The 19671-nt window shown below is 45.4% G+C and overlaps 1 protein-coding gene across 17 annotated transcripts in view; it reads right to left on the bottom strand.

The window, feature by feature from the left end:
- LIMS1 (LIM zinc finger domain containing 1) overlaps window positions 1-19671 on the bottom strand; it is a 63925-nt gene that overhangs the window by 21885 nt on the left and 22369 nt on the right. For 2 of the 17 annotated variants that reach the window (XM_084515604.1, XM_084515599.1), the window contains exon 2: window positions 4259-4342. The exons of 11 other annotated variants lie outside the window; for them this stretch is intronic. In XM_084515604.1, coding sequence (XP_084371730.1) covers window positions 4259-4342 — 84 coding nt within the window. Of the gene's footprint in view, window positions 1-4258; window positions 4343-9492; window positions 10426-16540; window positions 16642-19671 lie in introns of those variants that run through there. 4 more of the 17 variants (XM_084515608.1, XM_084515606.1, XM_084515603.1 and 1 more) reach the window with 3 other exon arrangements.

Here is a 19671-nt window from a genome sequence, read left to right on the forward strand (position 1 = left end):
TTGCTTCGTTCCCCAAATAGATGTGTCGAGCGGTCAGGGCTCCAAACAAGGTGCTTGGCAAAGGCAGCTGCCGCTTGGCAGCCTGCCCTCATGCCCCCGAAATAATGCTGCCCGCCCCGTGCAAACCTGCTGCATCACCGCCGCTTTCGGAGGCCACGCACTCCATCGGGACGTGCGGGGGATTCACCAACAGTCACGGTGCAGCCCTCCCCTTCCCACAGAGGTAGGGATGATTTCATGTTCCCCCTATTGAACACGGATGGCACGCAGCGATCCTCGCACGCGAAACGCAGAACAAGCAGAGTGGGAGCTTTGCTGCGAAACAGGCGTGACCCTGGAGTGCCTTGCGCCGAGTTCTGCACCAACCTTTTGAAGTGCTAATTGGTTTTTCGTGTCTTTTTTTTTTCCACTGGAATTGGAAACACTCTTGGGTTCTGGTTCCTGCAATCGCTCGTCTCTTAAGCAATAAAATTCTTTCTACGTTAAACGGGTCTCGTAAGGCAACTGGAAAGAAGGTATAAATCTCTTCCGTAATAAAGATGTACGCTGTAGGTGGGATTTTCGTGTGTGCTCAGCACTACCCTGATTCTGCTGAAGAGGATGGAAAACCATCTCGAAACCACTGCAATAAAAACCAGGTGAATTCCGAGTGCTCCTAAAAGTTTCATCCTTTACCTTTAGCCACAAGAAATATGATTAAGCTTCTGCGGTGGGAGTTTAAGCAGGGCAAACAAAAAGACAACTCTGGCTGTTTCAGATACTTCAATAGAAACGTATTCTAGTATAAACATGTCCAAAAAATGCTTTGGTCTCTGCAAGCAGAGAGGGTTCACATTCCATCACTTCATAAGGAAATGAATACGACTGCAATAAACAGGTACGCAGCACCTTCCCACACAACAGCTTTCATTGGTCATGGGAGCACGGTGAAAAAGCAGTCTCTAGCAGGATTCACAGAAAGGCAGTGTGATAGTTAGCTCTGGGACTTCTCTGTTGTCCACAATATTGAAAAAAATATGTTGTATTTTCTTCCTGCTAATTGCAAACGTTACCAAATGAAGCCGTGTTTTGTGTCAAACAAGGGATGACTTCTTGCGTGTACAGATACTTGATCCTCTTTAAAAGGGCCATCTCTTCCTCCCCCACTACTATTTTTGCAGCCTCTACAGACATGAAAATCAAAACAGAAATGTCACACAGGAGAAGCTCACCAGTGCTCTAGCAAACCTGTGTTACGTGAGATACGGCATCCTACCAGTTTTTCTTTAAACACCTCTCCCTGTGCTGTTAGCCGTACGTGTACCTCCCCATGCTAAATGTACTGTGCTCAGACTCTTCCAACTCAATCCATTTTAAAGCCTTTAAAGATGTAATTACACTAATGCATTTCATTTAACATCATTTCTATCCCCGTGCCTTATTTAAGACCAATAAAAAAGGTCAGCTACTCAGCATTAGGGACTGCACATCTAACGTCTCGAAGAGACTCCCTCTAGGAAACAAATCTTTTTGAGAATAATGAGACAAAATCAGGCCCACCAAGCTCAAAGGCCTCTTTCTGTTTGGATACACCACAGTGAACTTCACAGTGAGAACAGATTGTGGTCAGGCAATTGCAAGCAAATTACAGCTACGTGTATGTGTGCTCCTCATCCATTGCTTCAGGAACAAATCTAAAACCCAAACACATAAAAGTGTATGAGGTTGATTTTTGCATCTTCTAACATTTGAAACCCTAGGAAGATGCTGCACTGCCGTGCTTCTCTCCAGAATACCCGTTTGCTGCCTCCAGTATTCAGTTCATGTCATCTCTCCCTGAAATTCACCAGAAATGCTTTCCTGAATGTGAAGGCAAGCATCAGCCTCCCCTAGCTGGAACTGATGTTACGTTACAAGCCGAGCCCTCTGACCTGAACAGTTCACCCGGGAGCTATAATTAATACCTTGACTAAACATAACGCCCAGGCTACCAGGAAAGACATCCAGAATGTCCACGAAGCTCCTTATAGGGCTGAGATAAGTGTCAGCAGCAGGCTTTCTGGCTCTAGCCAACGCTCTTATTATAGCAGCGTCTCCACTGGAGACACCGTGCCGAGGACTGACCTTCAGCCAAGCTGCCAAGGGGCAGCCCTCACCTCTCTCCCGAGTCCTCTTCAGTGCTGCTGCCAACCTGCACCTTCAGCAGCGTAGCCTCTCTGGCCATTTTTCACCTTCATTAAGTTTGTTTTTCTGGTCTCGGGCTTACAGTGATGATGTTTTTCACAGCCCGAATTAAACAATTTGTTTGGGGTAGTAGGCAGCATGTGGTAAAGGAAACATCTTTTCAGCTGCTGCTCTTTTAATTCTCTCATATACAAATTAAACCATAATCGTGAGTCATTCTGGGGTTTGGTTTCCCATTTTTTCTCTTCACATGCTCACTGCAGCATCACCTGGCTTTAAAAACAGCAGAAGGGAAGGCAGCTGAGCCATCTGCAGTCATTACAGCAAAAATTAAACACCAGCACTAATATTCAGCAGCTGAAGGAGAATAACCAGAAGTGATTTGCACTCCTATGAATCGAGCATGACTCATATATTGACAAATAAAGCTAATGCAGAATAACAGCACCTTTAGACTCCATTATTATGGTCATAAAATTTTGGGTAATACTAAGGGAGGATCTTCATCTTGTAGCAGCCATTTCAAGGAAGGAAGCATGAAAGAATTTCAGTACCAGTTACCGAAAAGCATTACTTGGCAAGCATCTCCCAAACCAAAGCTTATGGTAAGCTTATTTTTCTTTTAAAGTTTTCACCCCAGCAGTTTTCACCCCAACAGTTGTCCAATGCTCAGTGAGTAAAGCAGGAGTGAATGAATCCAAAACGTGCATGTGATGCCACAAGCAAGATTGTGAGGAAAGATGGAAAAATTCACGCTCACAACAGAATATTTCTGGGATTATCTGAGGGAGCGGAGCTGGGGATCGCCCAGGTTATTTGGAAGTGAAGGGAAGGGTGAGCGAAGGCAGAGCTTTCTGCTTTGGATCAGACGGGCTCGAGCCCTGCCAAACCTCCCTCCTTTTGTTACATGACACTGAGTGTGTGGGTATGATGTGAGGATTAGCTAAAGAAAGGAATGCAGCTTAGAAGTAAGCAACTGCTTGTACACTTCAGGCAAAATTCACTACCCGCAGCCTGGTCGCTCTTGGAGCTATCCCAAGGCTGCAGTGCTGGCATGCACTTCTGGAAAAGAAGAAAATATGTAAGGAACAGCTTCTAAAATGTAACAGAAATACAGTGTGCGCTTCAGTCTTTGAAATCAGCGAGGAGGAATGTACAAAACAACGTAACGAAAAGCCAAATATCAAGCCAGACAAAGAGCTTGCAATGCAAACTTTCCATACGGAACAAGAACTAGACCAGCCAGGGCAGTTTTGAGTCATAACTCTGAGTGGGTAACATTTTTCTAATAGCTGCATAGGAACAGAGTTCAAGAGGTATACCGAACCTGGCATCAAGAGCTTTATGACCTATGGAGAGCGTGGCATGCATGGATCCAACATGCTGGAAGAGACAACATTTTCATCTTCATCCATTCATTCCCTGCTGGAAGAACTTGAATCTTTTGGATGTTTTATTTAAAAAGGCACAGCTGACAAATGCTGCCAGGTATCACTGGCTTTGTGCCAACATGTTACCTACTTTTTATTTTGGTGAGGCTGATGGCTAATAGCTTTCACTTAATTTTCCTTGAGCTCTATCCTGGCCAGTAGAACGGACAGAAAAAGCAGAAAAGCTACAGGGAAATGCCATGGAAGTCATAAAACAAGTCCCTCCTGTTGGGAAAAAAGCTCTACTCAGATAAATCATGAAGTTTCATCCTGTTGATATATAAAGATGCATCCCAGGATGCCTTACAATCTTCTGGCACATGTGCCATCCAGAAGCACTGCGCACGGAGTGTTACGTATGAAACCATCACTTCAAAATGCCACCAAGAACTACCTAAAATCATCTAAAAGGCCCACCTGCTCTGTCTGCCCCTGTCAGAGGCAAGGTGCTTGGCAAGCTGGAGCTGCTCCCGTGCCCAGAGAGCAAGAGGCAAGAGACATGCGGGTCTCCGGAGGTCACCGTGCCTGCCAGTGCTGCATTTTTGTGGAGCAGCTGCGAGACCACAGGAAGAGAGAAACGGGAGGGCAACCCGCTCCTGCACCCTGTGAACTTGTTCTCCCCGATGCCTGCACGTTGGCAATTTTTAGCGAGTGGTGGCACTCACGTGGGATTTAGCTTTCTCTCCTCTGCAGAAGTATTTCCATGCGTAAACTCAGTCCAGCGCGACAGACTGCACTCAAAGGAGAACCTAATTAGAAGGAGGAATAACGAGCGATCGCATCACGTTTTCTGTAAAGAACACCTTTGATAAGATGTTATCAAAACACGTGAAGTCAAAAGCAAAAATAAATCCACAACTTCTGTTTACCCAACCGATGCTGCCAGAGCAACCAAAATACTAATTGCTCTAATCATCGAAGCCGAACCGATTCATTGAAATCACAGCTTATGGCAAGGAGGCAGGCGTAAGAGGAACACCAGTAATTGCTCGGTTTTCCGTCATGCAGGCAGCTACCTCCGGTCATTCGGAGTCACGGGAGGTGATAATCAGAGCGAGCAAGTCAAACCGAATTGCTCTGCAGCTATTATGCAATCTCAAAGACAAGGGGTGAGCGAGAAGGCAAGAAAAAAAAAAAAAAGGGTGTGTTCGTTGTGAGCTATTTTAACCCCTAAAGCAATGAAAAGTGCGGCACAATTGAAAAGTGAGGCCTCCAGTCATTTGGATATCTCCAACTAGGGTGCAACACAAATTCCAAGTATCAGAGTATTAAAATGTAAGCATGAAGCGTATTTTTGCTGGCTGGGAGTAGCTATAATTAATAACGTTAATAACGCAATGCTGCATTTACATGGACAAATCCTCTCTTCAATTAGAGCACCTAGCAGATGAGCCAAAGTGTTTTTTTAATTGGGAGTTACAAAGCGTCTGATCCAAACAAATATTTCGAGGTCCCAACTCTATTACTCCAGCAGAGCTTCTAACCACAACAATGACAAACTGTACTTTTCTTGTGGCTGACCATTTATTTCCAAGCTCTTGCTGATTTAATACATTGGTCTATCTTTTTTTTTATTTATTTTTTTAACCAATATATTGAATAATTCCTGATGTACTTGCCGATACGGGCACCACGAGGAAGCAGAACATCTCCCTACAGACAGAGGTTAAGTAAATGTTATTGTTTGCGATGCTATTAAGAAATGCTGCCGGTGGAAATCAAATCTGCGGTGGCTTCCAGTTACAGAGCTTTTCTTTCTGCCTTCCCCAGTGCCCTGAGGGGGCTGAAAGCCCAACAAGGTCTCTAGTTCCCGAAACTGGAGGAGACCCATGGCCTCGCACAACTCCCAAAATGTGGCATCTCAAAAGCTGAGGCAGGCGCTCAGCCCTACCGCACTGCCGTTGTTTTGTTGTTTTTGTTTTGTTTTTTTTTTGGTTTTTTTTCCATGTATTTCTTCTTATACTCACCTACGAGCTTTGCTGCGCGGAGCCTATCCCCCCAAGGCTCAGTGGGCCGTAGGAATGTGCTTATGTCTCCTGTTTTCATCTGCGAGGGAGTCTTTGTGCCTGAGATTTTGGGGCACATCCACATGCCTTCCAGCCCGGAGCCGGTGTGCGCAGGCAGGCGGGAGCCTGAATGGACCCGGCAGAAGGCTGCCTGCACCTACCCACGCAGATGTACCCGTCAGCTTCGGCAGCACAGCCCAAAGGGGCCAAAAGGGTTTCTGCCAATGCAGAAACCATCCACAATGCTTTCTGCACAGGAGAATGGAGCAGTGAGCTGCCCGGGTGACTGACTGCCACCACATGAACCTTGCCCATTGATCAAAGTAACTTTAAGTGTAGTTATTAGAAAGAGAATTGCCCCTGCTTTTCCCAATGCCTTGTATTAGCTTGGAAATCGATATTATCAATTTTTCAGAGGAATCACCATATTTCTTACAAAGTGCATGAGAAAAGAAGGGGAATGTGCAAAACCAGCGAGCATGCTGCCACTGCTAAGTGACTCCTAACGATTGATCAGAAATGTATGCTTACAATTTCCTTTGCATCCTGTTTGCTGAGAAAAGCGAGAAAGAGTAGCTCAGCACAGAGTTAGTGTGTTTTTTTTTTAAAACCCCGTTTCTAAAGACAGGGTGAGACAAGATTTATCAGCGATGCTTGCACCGGATCAATATAGCTGGAAAAGAACATGTCCTTCCCTCTGTGCTGAAAACACAATAATAATAATAATAATAGCAGTAATGAAGCAGATGATTTCTCAGCTGGCATGCAGATCGATGAGGGCCACCTGTGCTCCAGGCAGGGCTCAATGCTCTTCCAGCTCTGTGCCCAGGGAACATCCTGGACAGCCACAGTTCAAGCCTCCATCAGACAGGGAAAAGAGCATCCCTGCCCCAGCAGAGGTATAAACCAAGCACCTTCTTTCACTGTGTACATTCAAGGAAAGGGTGAGCTGTCAGACCAGCTTCGACATGAGGTGGCCAGGCTCCAGCTCCCTATAAAGCCATTAAAGCTACCAGGAGGAGGGGACATGCCCTCAGAGGGCAATTTCCTTCCATACAAGCTTTCTATGAGGGTGATGAGTGTGGGGCTTGCTATTTATGGCTGTGGGTGGCCTCAGGTTCCTCCATCGGCTGTGCTGGTGCTCCCCAGCCCCCTCGTGTCCTCACCGCTGTTGGTGGGACAGCTCAGCTGCTGGGTCACCACGCTGCCAAAGCAGCTGGGGCAGTGACTAAGTGGGAACGAGTGAAACCATGCATTAAATCAAACTCTGCTGCTTGTGAATTAAGCCCTGTATGTTGCCAGAGCTGTGTGAGATGAGTTCCTCTCAAGATGACCCGGCACCTACTTGCTAAAGCACGACTCTGCTGAAGAGACTCGGTGAGGTGTAAAAATTCATTTATCAGCTTACTCTACGCTGCAATCTGACAAATTAGGAAACCTAACAGCAAGAGCCAAACTGTATTGCTGTGCTCCTTCCTGGAAAACACCGAGGGGAACGTGCTTAGAGACTGACTCATCATAAACTGAGTAGCAGACCTGAAAGACAACGACGGGGGTCAAACCTTTGGCTGAAGCGACACCAATGGCCACAGATGCAGAAGCTGAAGATTGGCTTCCCGTTACGGAGCTCCGAATCCCACAGCACGCGACCTATCACGAAGTTATGTCAACATAAGACATTAGTTTTATACCTCAAAGGATCCAGAGCTGCAATTACAGCCGTATTTGCAGCACGGAGAGGCTGCAGACATCATGTATGGCTTCAGCAGACGGTGATTTTAACTATTATTTTTTTTTAATACAGAAATTCTCAGAGGATGCCCTAAGAAGATGAGCAACTCAAGCACATTTTGACCCAAGATCAGAAAAACAGGATAGTTTAGGATAGTTTAACCGGGAAAGTAACTTAGAGTAAACTGCTCCTCAGGGGGCTGATGTTACCTAGCACATTTGGACGTAAAAAAAAAAAAAAAAAAAAAAAAGCTAAACAAGAAGCTGGGGAGAAAAACTACAGGAGGGCAGGCAAAGCCAGGGAGGATGGCAAGCTGTACTCAGCAGAGATGAAAGAAACCTCCTGTCTTTCTTGTGGACTCTAGATACCCTGAAAGTATGTGCTAAGGACAGGCATCTTAGTGTCACTGAGTGGGGGGGCGGACATGAAAAAAGCCAGATGTTTCCAGTTTTAGAAAATTAAAGGATTTTTCCTCTTCACTCCGTTTGCTCCTTGCCCTGTTGTTCTGTCATTATTTTGTATTTACAACGCCTCATCCTTTTGTCGCGGAGAATGCAGCAGAAACCATAAAACCAGGCTGCCTGGCAACACCGGCTGAAATATAACAAAACGGGTTAGGAAGAAGCAAGGTCCAGTTCGACCACGCACCCGCTGAGCTGCCAGCAGTACCAGAGGAGCCCTCTCCTCCGCGGCACCGTGCTGGCAGCATCCTCCGGCCACGCTCTGCTCGCCTCCTGCACCTCAAGCACCAGATCTGGGTTGTAAAGGCCTCGATTTGGCATTTCCTCTGCTTGCATTTTATTTCGTAAGACTGATCCTTGTCTCGTATTTGTCTTGAACAGGAAGAAGCTCAGGAAAGGATCAAAACACCCAGATTTACGCCACCGGTGCAAGGCAACCTCCCCCTGCCCACACAGGGCTCCATTCCCACCTTGGCCACGCACACAGCAGGCGGCTGGAGGCAAGAGAGACACCAGGGCTTATTTTCATATGTAAGCTTTAAAAAGCAGCTTTCGCTTCCGTAACTGGAGTCTTCCTCACAGCTAGTTTTGCATAAAGGAAACTAAGCACAAATAGTCAAGAGTCTCTGCGCATCTTTCTCTAGCAAGTGTGAGTAGTCTTCAGTCTATGATCATATGAGTATGATACTATTAATGCTAGTGAAAGTCCATCTAAGCAATCAACTCAGAATTAATACTCTATATAGATGCCAAGGACACGTATCAGAGCCACAAGGTGCCACGTTCCTAGAAATGACTCAGTATTTCGGGTATATTGTGGCAAATAACCTCAACAGGCTACCATAATATGTTTTGCCGCAATATTTTTAAAGGGAGGTGCTCAGCAAATCCCCCAAATCTGACCTCCCATCCTTCTGGAACTGCTACCAGGGTAATGAAAGTGCAGTGCCAAAACCCATATAAGTTACAAACCCTTCCAATGTGATGCATGAGTATCAACAACGAAAAATAATCTATAAATAAACCCCAAGAAAAGGCATTAGGGGATAGGAAGTGCTTCCTCTCCGACGATGCTTTTGTTAGCATTTACACAAGAATCCTGTTCCGGGGAGCCTGAAGTAGAAGCCGACGGCTTTTGCAGGGGTTTGGGGGAATTAAAAAGAAATTCAACCTCGCATTTTCACTTGCTCACGTTGTTCACAACCCCTCACCCTTTCTGCTCCGAGCAGAGGCTTTGTGAAAATTCCCCGTGCTGGCTTGCGAGGCGGGCAGCCCCGTGAGATAAGCCCAGCCACCGACCGAGCGAGCGGCTTTCCGATTTTCGGGTGCCCTTCCTGCCCTGAGGTCAGGCCTTCTTCACCTCCACAACCAAGGTGCCTGACGTCCCGAAACCCCAGGGAGCTGCCCAACCCCTCTGTCCTCCCCGGCGTGGTGCCAAAATGGGCTTCACACCACACTGGGCCAGGCCGTGAGGTGACAACCCCTGGCTCCCTCCCGCCAGCCGACGCCACACCGCTGCTGCCCGGAGAGGAGGCACACCACCACCGGGACCCCGCGTGTCCCCTCTCGTCCCTCCTGTGCCTTTCCCCCGAGTGCTTCGGGGCTGTTTCTCCGCACACGTGCGGAGCAGCGCTGGCATTTTGCTCTCTGCAAGCCCCGACGCCGTCGCCAGCCGGCCCTGCCCATGGCCCTGCACTCACCTCAGCTTCTCCTCCTGCCAGCCGGGCTGCCCCACGCTATCCGGACGATCCCGTCTCCTCCTGTACAGACCCGACTGTGACAGCTCTTTCAGCTGCAAGGCCGTCATATTCCTCTACCTGGAAGTTTGTTGCCTTTTTTTTTTTTTTTTTTTCCTTTTGGTAAGGGTTAGGGGGTTGGCTTCAGCTTGGATTTCCCCCCCTCCTTCCAGATGTGGCTGCCAAGATGCCCGGAGAGAAGCGGCTCGGCGCCTGCACACCTGCGCCCGCCGGAGCCGTGAAACCTCCGCAGGCAGGCAGACAGGCAGGCAGGCAGCCGCTCGGCTTCCTGTTCCTCATAGGTACACACCCTCCTGCAGGGCACCACGTTTCCTTGATCACTTTATCACACCTCGGGGATGGCCGCCACAAGCTCACCGGGCGCCCCAAGGGGCTCTGCTGTGCTCCCACCCGGACAGGAGCGACTCCGGCGTGTGCCGTGCGAACACCGCAGCCCTTCCAGAGCCGTCTGGAAGTAGCCAAAAAAGAAAATCCACCGGGCTGTAATGGGCTAGAAAGTCTTCCCCACTGTAATTTAGCACACAAAGGAGCTCATTAGTGCTATAAAAGTGCGGAGCTACTCAAGCATGCCAGCAAACGGAGATTAATCCAGCAAAAAAATTGTGCGGCAAGGAAACTTCAGAAATCAGCACTAAAACACTCTTTTGGCAACACAGCAACACCGTGCTAGTCAGACAATCCAATCACTTTTTTTTTTTTTTTTTTTCTTTTTCTCCCCTACTCCTGGCTACCAGAAGGTAGCCGACAGCTCTTTGTCACATTTTGCAGTGATGGAGCGTCCTGTGTCGCTTGCAAAGCAGGAATGAAAATGTTGAAGGTTTCCTGTGAGACAGGAAGGCGGCTAGCAGAGATTTGCAAGCTGCGTGCCTCATCTCGGTTAGTAATAAAAAAGTCTTCATTTGACTGGGAAGGTTTCAAAGAACCTTACTCCTATTTCAAAAAAAAAAAACAATTAATTCGAAGCTTCTTTGATTCTTGGCACATAGGAGCCCTGAATTCACCGTGTTCACTTCTGCGATGAGTGTGGGGGAGGAGACGGGTTGGGTTTTTTCAAATCAACTCCCATTTAATAAAAGCAGAGAAACCTAACAATTTGCAATGAGTGTTGAGACCAGGACAGGAAACAAGATCTACATGGCGTGAATCTCATGGTTTATTGTTAAAGTGCTTATTTTGTAGTGGAATACACACAAGAGAGCATTACTGTAATTCTTGTAAGAGAGAAGTGCAAAGTCTGTACTAATGAGCTTGTCACTCGCTATCAGTTTTGTCAAGATTACCAGACAGAACGCCAGCCCAGGAATTTTAGATAATATTTTCAGTGTCAGTCTGGAATGTCATCAAAATATAATATAAAACACCACACCATGGAAAAATAATAGAAATTACTCTGGCATCATATAACATGCCAAATGGATGATAGTTAGAGAGATCCCAAGTGATTTATACGATGTTAGAAGGCTGCCCGCATTGAAGTGTCAGCAAGAGCTATATATCCGTACTCTTGTCCGCAGAAAATGAGAAGGATCGGTCACAATATTTGCCTAAACACGCTGCATTCCAGTTTCGAACAAAGTACTTAAAATTACTTCTCAGTGCACACAATAGGATGAGCTTAAACATAATTAAACGACAGATCCCTGCAGTCAGCCAGTGACTCAGTGAAAAGTTAATGCTGCTACAGGCGGATGTTCAGGACGGAGGATGACAGATGCCCGTGGCACAGCAACATTTACACCTTATCAACTGTTTTTACTGTGCTTTAAATACCAGTGTAGCAAAGACAGATCTTTGTCCAAACAATTTCAGATAATAGCAATCTAAAAAGTGAAGACAGAGCAGGTTTTTGCTACGGAGAAGCTCTTTATAAACTAATAAAATTCAACTATTACCTAAATTTCTTCATAACATTTTATTGACTACAGTAGCAGTCTCTTCAGTGTACTTTTGTATTAATCATGATACGAGTCCATCAAAAAATAACAGAATAATCTTCCCTGGCTTTGCTGCAAGTTGCATTAGTGTGAAGCAGCATTAAAATCCAGGTTTATCTGTGTGGACAGCCGCTGAAGCTGCATGGCCTACAGGACATCAGCTTTTACAAAATGTGCTTTGAAACCTCACTTGCACCAAACTGGTATTATCGAAATTTAAAATCTGTATCAGCAGAGAGAGCACATCATTTAAAGGAATACAAGAAGTCCAGGCACAAAAACGAATTGTTTTTTACAGAGCTGCTTGAGATCAAATGGCCTCAATTCAAAGGAGGGCAAGATGGTTATTTTTTAAAACAGATGTGGTAGGCAACTCCACAGCATGCATTTTTAGCTGGCTTCTTCAGCAAGCCTTGATAGGGGTCTAGGCTGCTTTAGAAAAGACTTTCTTCTTGGAGGACTTGAAGATAAGCTACAAGCTGTCTGCAAGAAGAAATCCAAGCGGAATTCCTTTTCTGCCCCATGGGATCCTACACCAATTCTCACGAGAGACAAGGCTTCAGATCTTAAATTACTCAACTGTTAAGTTCCGAATATCAAATACACATTGTAAGGGTGGTTGTCAGTGAGGTGCTGGAGAATGCAAATGACTTTTCTCCACTAACGTGCTGAAAGGTTTCCCAAAAGCAGCTCAGATGGAGCTAGCTCAGCAGGAAGAATTTCCCAAGTGAGTGCCTCCTGCTCCCCCCACCTTCTCTTACCTTCCAGCCTCTATCTCCTGTTTATAATTCAGTTTTAAGAGATTACATTCTTACATTCCTCCTGCATAGGATGGGGCTACTTGGATCTTGCACATTCCGGGAGAATTTTTGAGGACCAGCCAAGTTGCCACAGCTCCTCTTGTTACCAGCAACACACAGCCTCCTTTCATCTTCTGCACTTTGAAGATTCATCCTTCATTTCTGAGTGTGTGCCTCTTCACTCACGCAACCGGCCTTCCTCCCTCCCCCAAAAGAAAAAGTTCTGCCTACGTCGCTGCTGCAATCTGGTTGATAAGCACAATGCTGTCAATGTTTTGTTAGAGGAAAATATTCATCTGCACCTAAGTACCAAAAGACAGAACCTAAACTGAAACTATGCGCAAGTCCTTCATCCACCCCAAGCTATAAATGACTTTTTGTTATGTGTTACAAGGGTCGCCCTTGAGTTTTCACTTCAGTCCTACAAGGCATTTATCTTGATATGTCAAGCCTGAATTTCACTGATATCTCATGCCAGCGAAGTGTTTTGCAAGTGTTTGTGCTTGCAAGTGTTTTGAAACAAAATTCCGAGCAAGTGCTATTGCTTTGGGGACTGTGGGTATTCAGCAGGACTTTGCAATTGAAAAATCATTTGAGACAGGCTGTGACTTGTTACTTTTCACTATGTTCAAAGGGACAATCTATGATGACCTCATGTTGTAAATTTAGGAATAATAATAATTTTTTAAAAGTACTTTTAATTCAGTGCATTTCCTCGTGAGTTCTCATTTGCAGAGTACACGTTAACTACAGAGATTAGGAAAGACAAGGCTTTAGTATTCTCATTCCACACAGAGAAGCCTTTATCAATGTTATTGATCTTTTTTTCCGCTCCAGTGGCACAGTCTTGTACTTTTTTTTAACTTTGAACAGGCGACGCAACTTCAATTGAGTTTAGTTTGAAGATTTTCAAAGTGATAGAAAAAGCTGTTTACAGGGCAGCACAAAAGGCCAAAAAAATGAATCCAGAGAGCATCACGAGAAGAGCAAGCAGATGCCTGTTGAGCACCCACAGCTAAAAGGTGGCAGCTCACGGTTTGCTGCCCGGTGTTCCTCTGCCCATGGAGAGAATGGTGCCAGCAGCAAAGCCAGCATCAGGCCAGCATGAAGCATCCCTGCAGCAAGCAAAGGAAGATGTTGACAACTCTTCTGGCGGGTTTGTAGGAGCCAGCAAATTTTGTGATGCGCCAGCAGCAAGTGAGGTGCTGAATGACACCGTGGTGGCGAGCCCCGGGTGACAAAGAATGCCTTGGGTCGCTGATGAAGCAGATGAAGATAAAAGGAAAGGAGCGGAGAGAAATCAAGCCACAGATCTACGCACATGAACCTTGAAAAGGAAATTTCAAAGCTTCACAGGAGCCTAAATGGTTGATTCAAGGAGCTAAATAATTAACTAATTACATGTTTCCTTCCTTGTGCCTAATGGGACTCCCACATCTGTTTTGATGTCTCGTGCCCTGCTCCACTTTGCAATCAATCAATCCCAAAGCGTGCATATTTAATCTGTGGATGGCACTAAGAGCCGAGGCGCTTTATCCACGTATGCTGCAAAGCACTGCTATGGATTTATGTCCAGTGATCAAGTGCTACTGTCATCATTTGCCAACAGCTGCTGGTTTACCTTAACCTCTTCTAATTCTGAGTACCATAAAAAACTACGTGGTGATGTGCAAGCATGGGAAAAACCTTCTCTCCATCTGGACTCGAATCAAGTTCTTTCGGCTGCCTCCTGCGAGCTCTGCGCCCCCTGACCTTCTGCCCAAAGGATGCATAATTCAGCTGCAAACACATAATTTTCTCCAGCAAGTGGAAAGCTGCTCGAAGATGTGCTTAACAATATCTCCCTCTGCTGGGAAAACGCTGCCTTCTTGCTCAGTTCCAGCATTTCCCTCTCCAGCCGGAGGGATCGGAGTATTATCCCAAATTCACTTTAGTAATTCACACTGGGGCCAAGCTGAGAACAGAAGGGCATGACAAACCAGCAGCTGAAGATGCAGGTTATTATTATAACCAGACATGTATGCCGTTAATCAGTTGATGATCAATGCATGAGTAAGAGTGCCAGGAAAACATGTGACACAGCATGAATCAGTCTTCCCTGCTGTTTGTAAATAAGCCTCTTAAAAAAAAAAAAGAGCGATAAACAAACTGGAAAGCAGTTGGAGGGTTCAGATGGACATAAATAGTCATACGGACCCTGACCTCACGGGATAAACATCTTAAAAAAAAGGCAAAAGAACAAAAAGATAGGGAGGTGAGGGTAACAAAGCCAGCAAGCTCAGGATTTTAATCCATTTTAATAGGCTGGGATATGTGGAAAAACACAGGTAAGGCACACACACAATTCCCAATCTGAATTTCTAGAAAGAGAACCTTCCTTTGGGAGCATTTTACTGTCTTGGTATTAAAAGCCTCTTCCCAAAAGAGATTTTATTTTCAAACCTTCTCAGGAGGACAACCTGAGAAGTCTTATTTTTAAGCAAGTTGTCTTCCACCAGCACCCTGCTACTGTAGATCTATCCAGAATCTCTCTTCTATTGTCATGAGATAAAACACCACTGAAAATGGGGTTAAAAGCCCCTGGAGCCAGCTGGTTCCCCAGGTACATCCTACAAAAGGCCAAGAAAGCCTCAACAACAACAACAACAAAAAAAGACAACAAAAGTAGAACCATAAAATGGGTGGCAAGTGAAGGAAGCACTCTGTGTTTCAGCACTTGGATGGCTGGTTTTGTGCCCCAAAAGCCAGCGAGCCCCTCGAGAGCCACAGAAAGGATGGATGATCCACTCCAGGAGGGCATCTAACAAGACCTGGTTTTGCAGGAGAGCGAGGGAGAGATCTCAAAACAGGCCCCTGGCTGACTTCTCCCCTTGGCTGGAAGAATGGGAGCATTAAGGATTTCTTCATTTTTCTCCAAAATGCCACCAATCGAAGCTAAACAAACAGGAACAACAACAAAAAAAAAACAGCTGCCTAAAAACTGCTTCCTCTTTTGATTGCCCAGTAATGAATTCTCCTCGCCCCTTTGATTTCCGTCTAACAAATAATTTTCAGATGACCAATGCTGCACTGCAAGCAGAGAAAGACAAAGTTCTCATCGAGATTTCATAACTTTTACACTGAAATGAAAAGAAACTGGCAAAGGCGGAAGATTGCGTGCTCCCTCTGAGAAGGACAGAAGAGCTCCTGGTGGCCCTCACAACATGGACATGCTTGAAGACACCACCACCACCACCACATAGACACCACCACCATAAACACCACCACATAGACAGGCAAGGTGCAATTTTCAGTCACTCAAGAAAATCTTAAGTTTTAAGTATACACATTTGGGTTTCAAGGTTATTTGAACTTGTAATTGTTATCCATGAAAAAAAAAAAAAATCCATACAGGAAAATAAATTCACAGTGTGAAAGAAACAAAACTAATTCACCCTGAAAATTATGAATAATGGAAAATGGAAACACTCACCCTTTAACACTGCAAACATTACTTTTAGATTCAGCAGAGAAAATAAAAATATAACCTCATACAGATTTTTCAAAACATTTTAAAGCACATGAAAAGCATCCTTAAGACTTCTACATTAGAGGAAATGTCTTACATCCAAAAAGCACCAATGCCCCTCCTGAGAAGGTTTACTTCACTGGCAGTGACTGACTTTTGAACGTAAAGAAATCCCTCAAACTGCACCAGAAAAGACACAATTTTGGCACCGGGGGGACAAATCCATTCCTTCCACTTAAATTACATGTTCAGGTTCAGCTCGTCTGTGATGGTCTTTCCAAAACACGTCCTCTTCACCACCCCGATCGGCACACCAACACCCCACTGCTCAGTACGGTCAGAGATGGCATAGATCTGCAAACCAACCCTGAATCCTTTTTCTGCAAGCCTGCATGAGGACAAAACAGTTTCCCTAAAATCCTTCCAGATGAGCAACAGCAAAAAGCATACTGGGAACACCACGGCACCTCTCTATATTTTGAGAACGACAAAGGACTCTGTCCAAACCTCTATGAACAGTGCCACTCGCTTCTAGTAGAAAGGCAACCCAGCAAGCTGAACTATTACTCATCCTCCTCCTAATTTCATTTATCACTGCTCCCATACACGGCTCCTGCTCAGAGCAATTTCCCCGCAAACAACTGAGAGACCATATAACATGTAGCCAAACTTTTGGCTCTAAAAACAGCGTGGCTTGTGTTCCAGCAAAAAGCAGAGACAGACCCAAGAACATTCGGGTGGGCACTTACTGACAGGGTGTATCCTCGCCGGCAGCAGGTTCACAATAAGCAGCCCTTCCCATATATAGCTTTACAATGAATACCCACTGTTTGCACGTTTTCCCCGTGGTTATTACTGGTAGTTGTGATAAAGAAGAAAAAAAAAAAAGTGACTTAGCAAACCACTTCCTTTTTTCACCCTGTAAAAAAAAAAAGTGATGCAGCGAAGAAGACAACAAATACATCAAAGCTCACAGTTCAGGCTCCACAAAATCCATCGCACAAATTGTCCACCTGCAAATCCTCCCCCCAAAAGGAAGAGTATAGCTTAATTTTATCACTTTTTTTTTTTTAAATGACAAAAGTACTAAAGCCTGGAGTGGGAACAGCCAACAGCTGTAGGTCCACTTCTTGGGATCATTCAGGGATTCTCATCTTATGTGTTTCCTGATGCTCCAGGGACTCAACATGAATGTGGTAACTTCCGTCCCTTCTGTGGTTTACCTTAACTTGTGGCTTTCTGTGCTCTCACAGCAGTCCTTGGGTTGATCAGCTCATGCTTAGAGGGCAAACTGTGGCTGATTCCAGCGCAGGGTTTCAGAAGGGGACCATGTGTCTGCTGCACAGTTGTCTCCAAGGGTTTCCTCATTTAGGAGTTAAAAAGCAAAGGAACAGGCAACAACACCATGCATAAATCCAGAAATCTTAAGGGATATGAGTCACAGCTGGGAGTAGCAACACCTGAGGTCGCGGGTGAGCACTGAACAGCAGCACAGTGGCACCCTACACCACAAACACCTCTGCCAGCGTCAAAGGGAAGGAGAGAACTTCTCTCCCCACTCTCCCACCCACTTCAAAATGAGGAAAACCCTTTGACTTTCTTCTTTTCTGAGGTGAAGGCAGACAGCTTCAGTCTCCATCTCTTGGAAGACCACCTCCTTCTCTGCTAGCCTCAGCACTGGGCAATGGAAAACAACCACCGCCTCCTAAAGCAGCTCACAACCTGCATGGCTGAGCAGGAGCTGAGCTGCAGCTCTGTTGTGCTGACACAGCCCAAGTTCAGTTTTCCTAAAGCACTCCGAATCTGTTGAAACCATTTCAAAGACCCCAGGCAATCCTTTACAGCTCCAAGCAGCAGTCCCCCCACGACACACAACATTCCCCTGCCACCTGCTGTACACCCAGAGCTCTGCCAAGCGCACCTGCCAGTGATGGGGATGGAGAATCAGGATGACAAAAACTGCGTATGGGGAAGGTTCATGAGGCCACAGCCTCCACAGGGGACATGCATCTGGGCAGAGCTTCCCCTGAGCTCGACTCACACAACAGTATGGCTCCAGGACACATGCCAGAGGAGATCTAACAAGCAGCATCGTCCACTGCATGCTCTTAATGGAGTGACTTGTGGCCTGCTTACAGAGAACAAACCATGAAGAATAAGTTTTCATATGCTTTCTTCCATTTAATAGTGAGTTGGACAAAGCAAGTCAAACAGTTTCTAAAGGTTTCATATTTTCTAACCACAAGTATCTAACCCTCCTCACAGTATTCAACCACATACTGACAACACGGGTTGCAAAATATTCTTGTAGAGCTTATAAAGGAATTGAAGAAAATTGCTGTTCCTTTCTTGATCGCTCAGAAAGGTATTTATCAATTTGTGCGTTTATGGACAAGACTGCTAACATTCCTGTCCTTTTCAGATTAGTGCTTGTTTTACAAAACAGAAGTTAAAAGTAAATACAGAATGGGCAAACATGACTTTGATTCTCCAAAGCAGTGAAACTGAGCAGGGCCAGTCTTTGATTTACAGCAGCATTTAACGGAGAAACTGATGTGCTGCTTTGAGACACAACATTTGTGCTGGGATTTGACAGTGGCCCTAAATAAATAGGTCTATTTGGATATTTAAGACTGTACTTAGTATACTGTAGTGTATTTATCTGCAATATTCAATGAATTTCTGAAGTCTGTTGCACAATGCCTTGCCTTTTAGGGCCTTCTTTGCAAGATTTTTGTCAGAAAATGCATTTATCTCATTAACCTTTCCTGAATATTTTGTTTCCATGCACCAAAAAATACTATTCTATAACAACAGATACTAAATTTGCTTTTTCTTCTCCACTATGTTTCTCTACACTCTCCTTCTTGCTATTTCTGTCTTTAGGCCACTTAACCTTATCAGTAACCCTTTTCTCTGGACAAATTAACAATGTAAGTTATCTTTCCAAGCTGCTGTTTCCTATAACACCGCATAGTGCTTCCTCATTTGAACTCCTTATCTCTTCCTGTGAAGTCCCGCCAGCACAGAAACAGCGGCGAAGTCGTCTTAAATTTATCACCAGACAGTTGACCAGACTAGGAGAAAGAATGCACCGCAGCTTTGTCTCTCAAAAGCAGCATGGCAAATGGCAAGGTAAGTGCAGTTTGTTCCTGAGGATACAAAAAAAAATAATAAAATCACAATAAAGCAGTTGCAGCGCGGAATGAAAGAGAGGCCACTTGCTATTCCAGTGTGTGTTATTTCATATATTGCTCGTACGCCAGCAGGCCCACTTGCAAAGGAAGCCAAGGACAGTTGGTTGATTCATGGTGACTGTAAAAGCTTCATGACTGCATGGAAAATGCCAATAAGCATCTGTTAAAAGGGAACTAGGAAAACACGCGTTAACTTTTAAATTAACACTTTTTTTTAAAAAAAAAGAAACAAGTCTGAGTCACTTATTAAGGAATTTGGCCTGGGTAAACACGATTTTTCAGCTTTGTTTACTTCAGGGTAGGTGGTCCTATTGTATAACCAAGCCAAAACGCTGTGCTAAAAGAAAACTTGCAAACGACTTTACAGCAGGGAGCAGGATGAGGCCAGCCCTTGCTAACGTGCACTGCCCTGCCTCTGCGGTCTCTGATTGCACAGACCAGGCATATAATGGGGAAGTGCAACACGGAGCCACTTCAACCACCCCAGACGACCTCACGAGGTTGTGGCACTGAGCTTCCAGCACCAGCAGAAGAGGGGGTGGCAGCCCCCAAGGGAGAGGAGAGGGGCTGAGCATGGGCTAGGCCTGGAATGAGGCCGGTGTTGTAAAGCAAAGGTTGCTGATGGGAGGGAACTGCTTCAGTCCCACGTTTCCCATAGGATTTCCCTTTGCTCTTTGCAGCAG

This window comes from Aythya ferina (genome assembly GCF_964211825.1).
Source record: "Aythya ferina genome assembly, chromosome: 1".
Taxonomy (NCBI): Eukaryota; Metazoa; Chordata; class Aves; order Anseriformes; family Anatidae; genus Aythya; species Aythya ferina.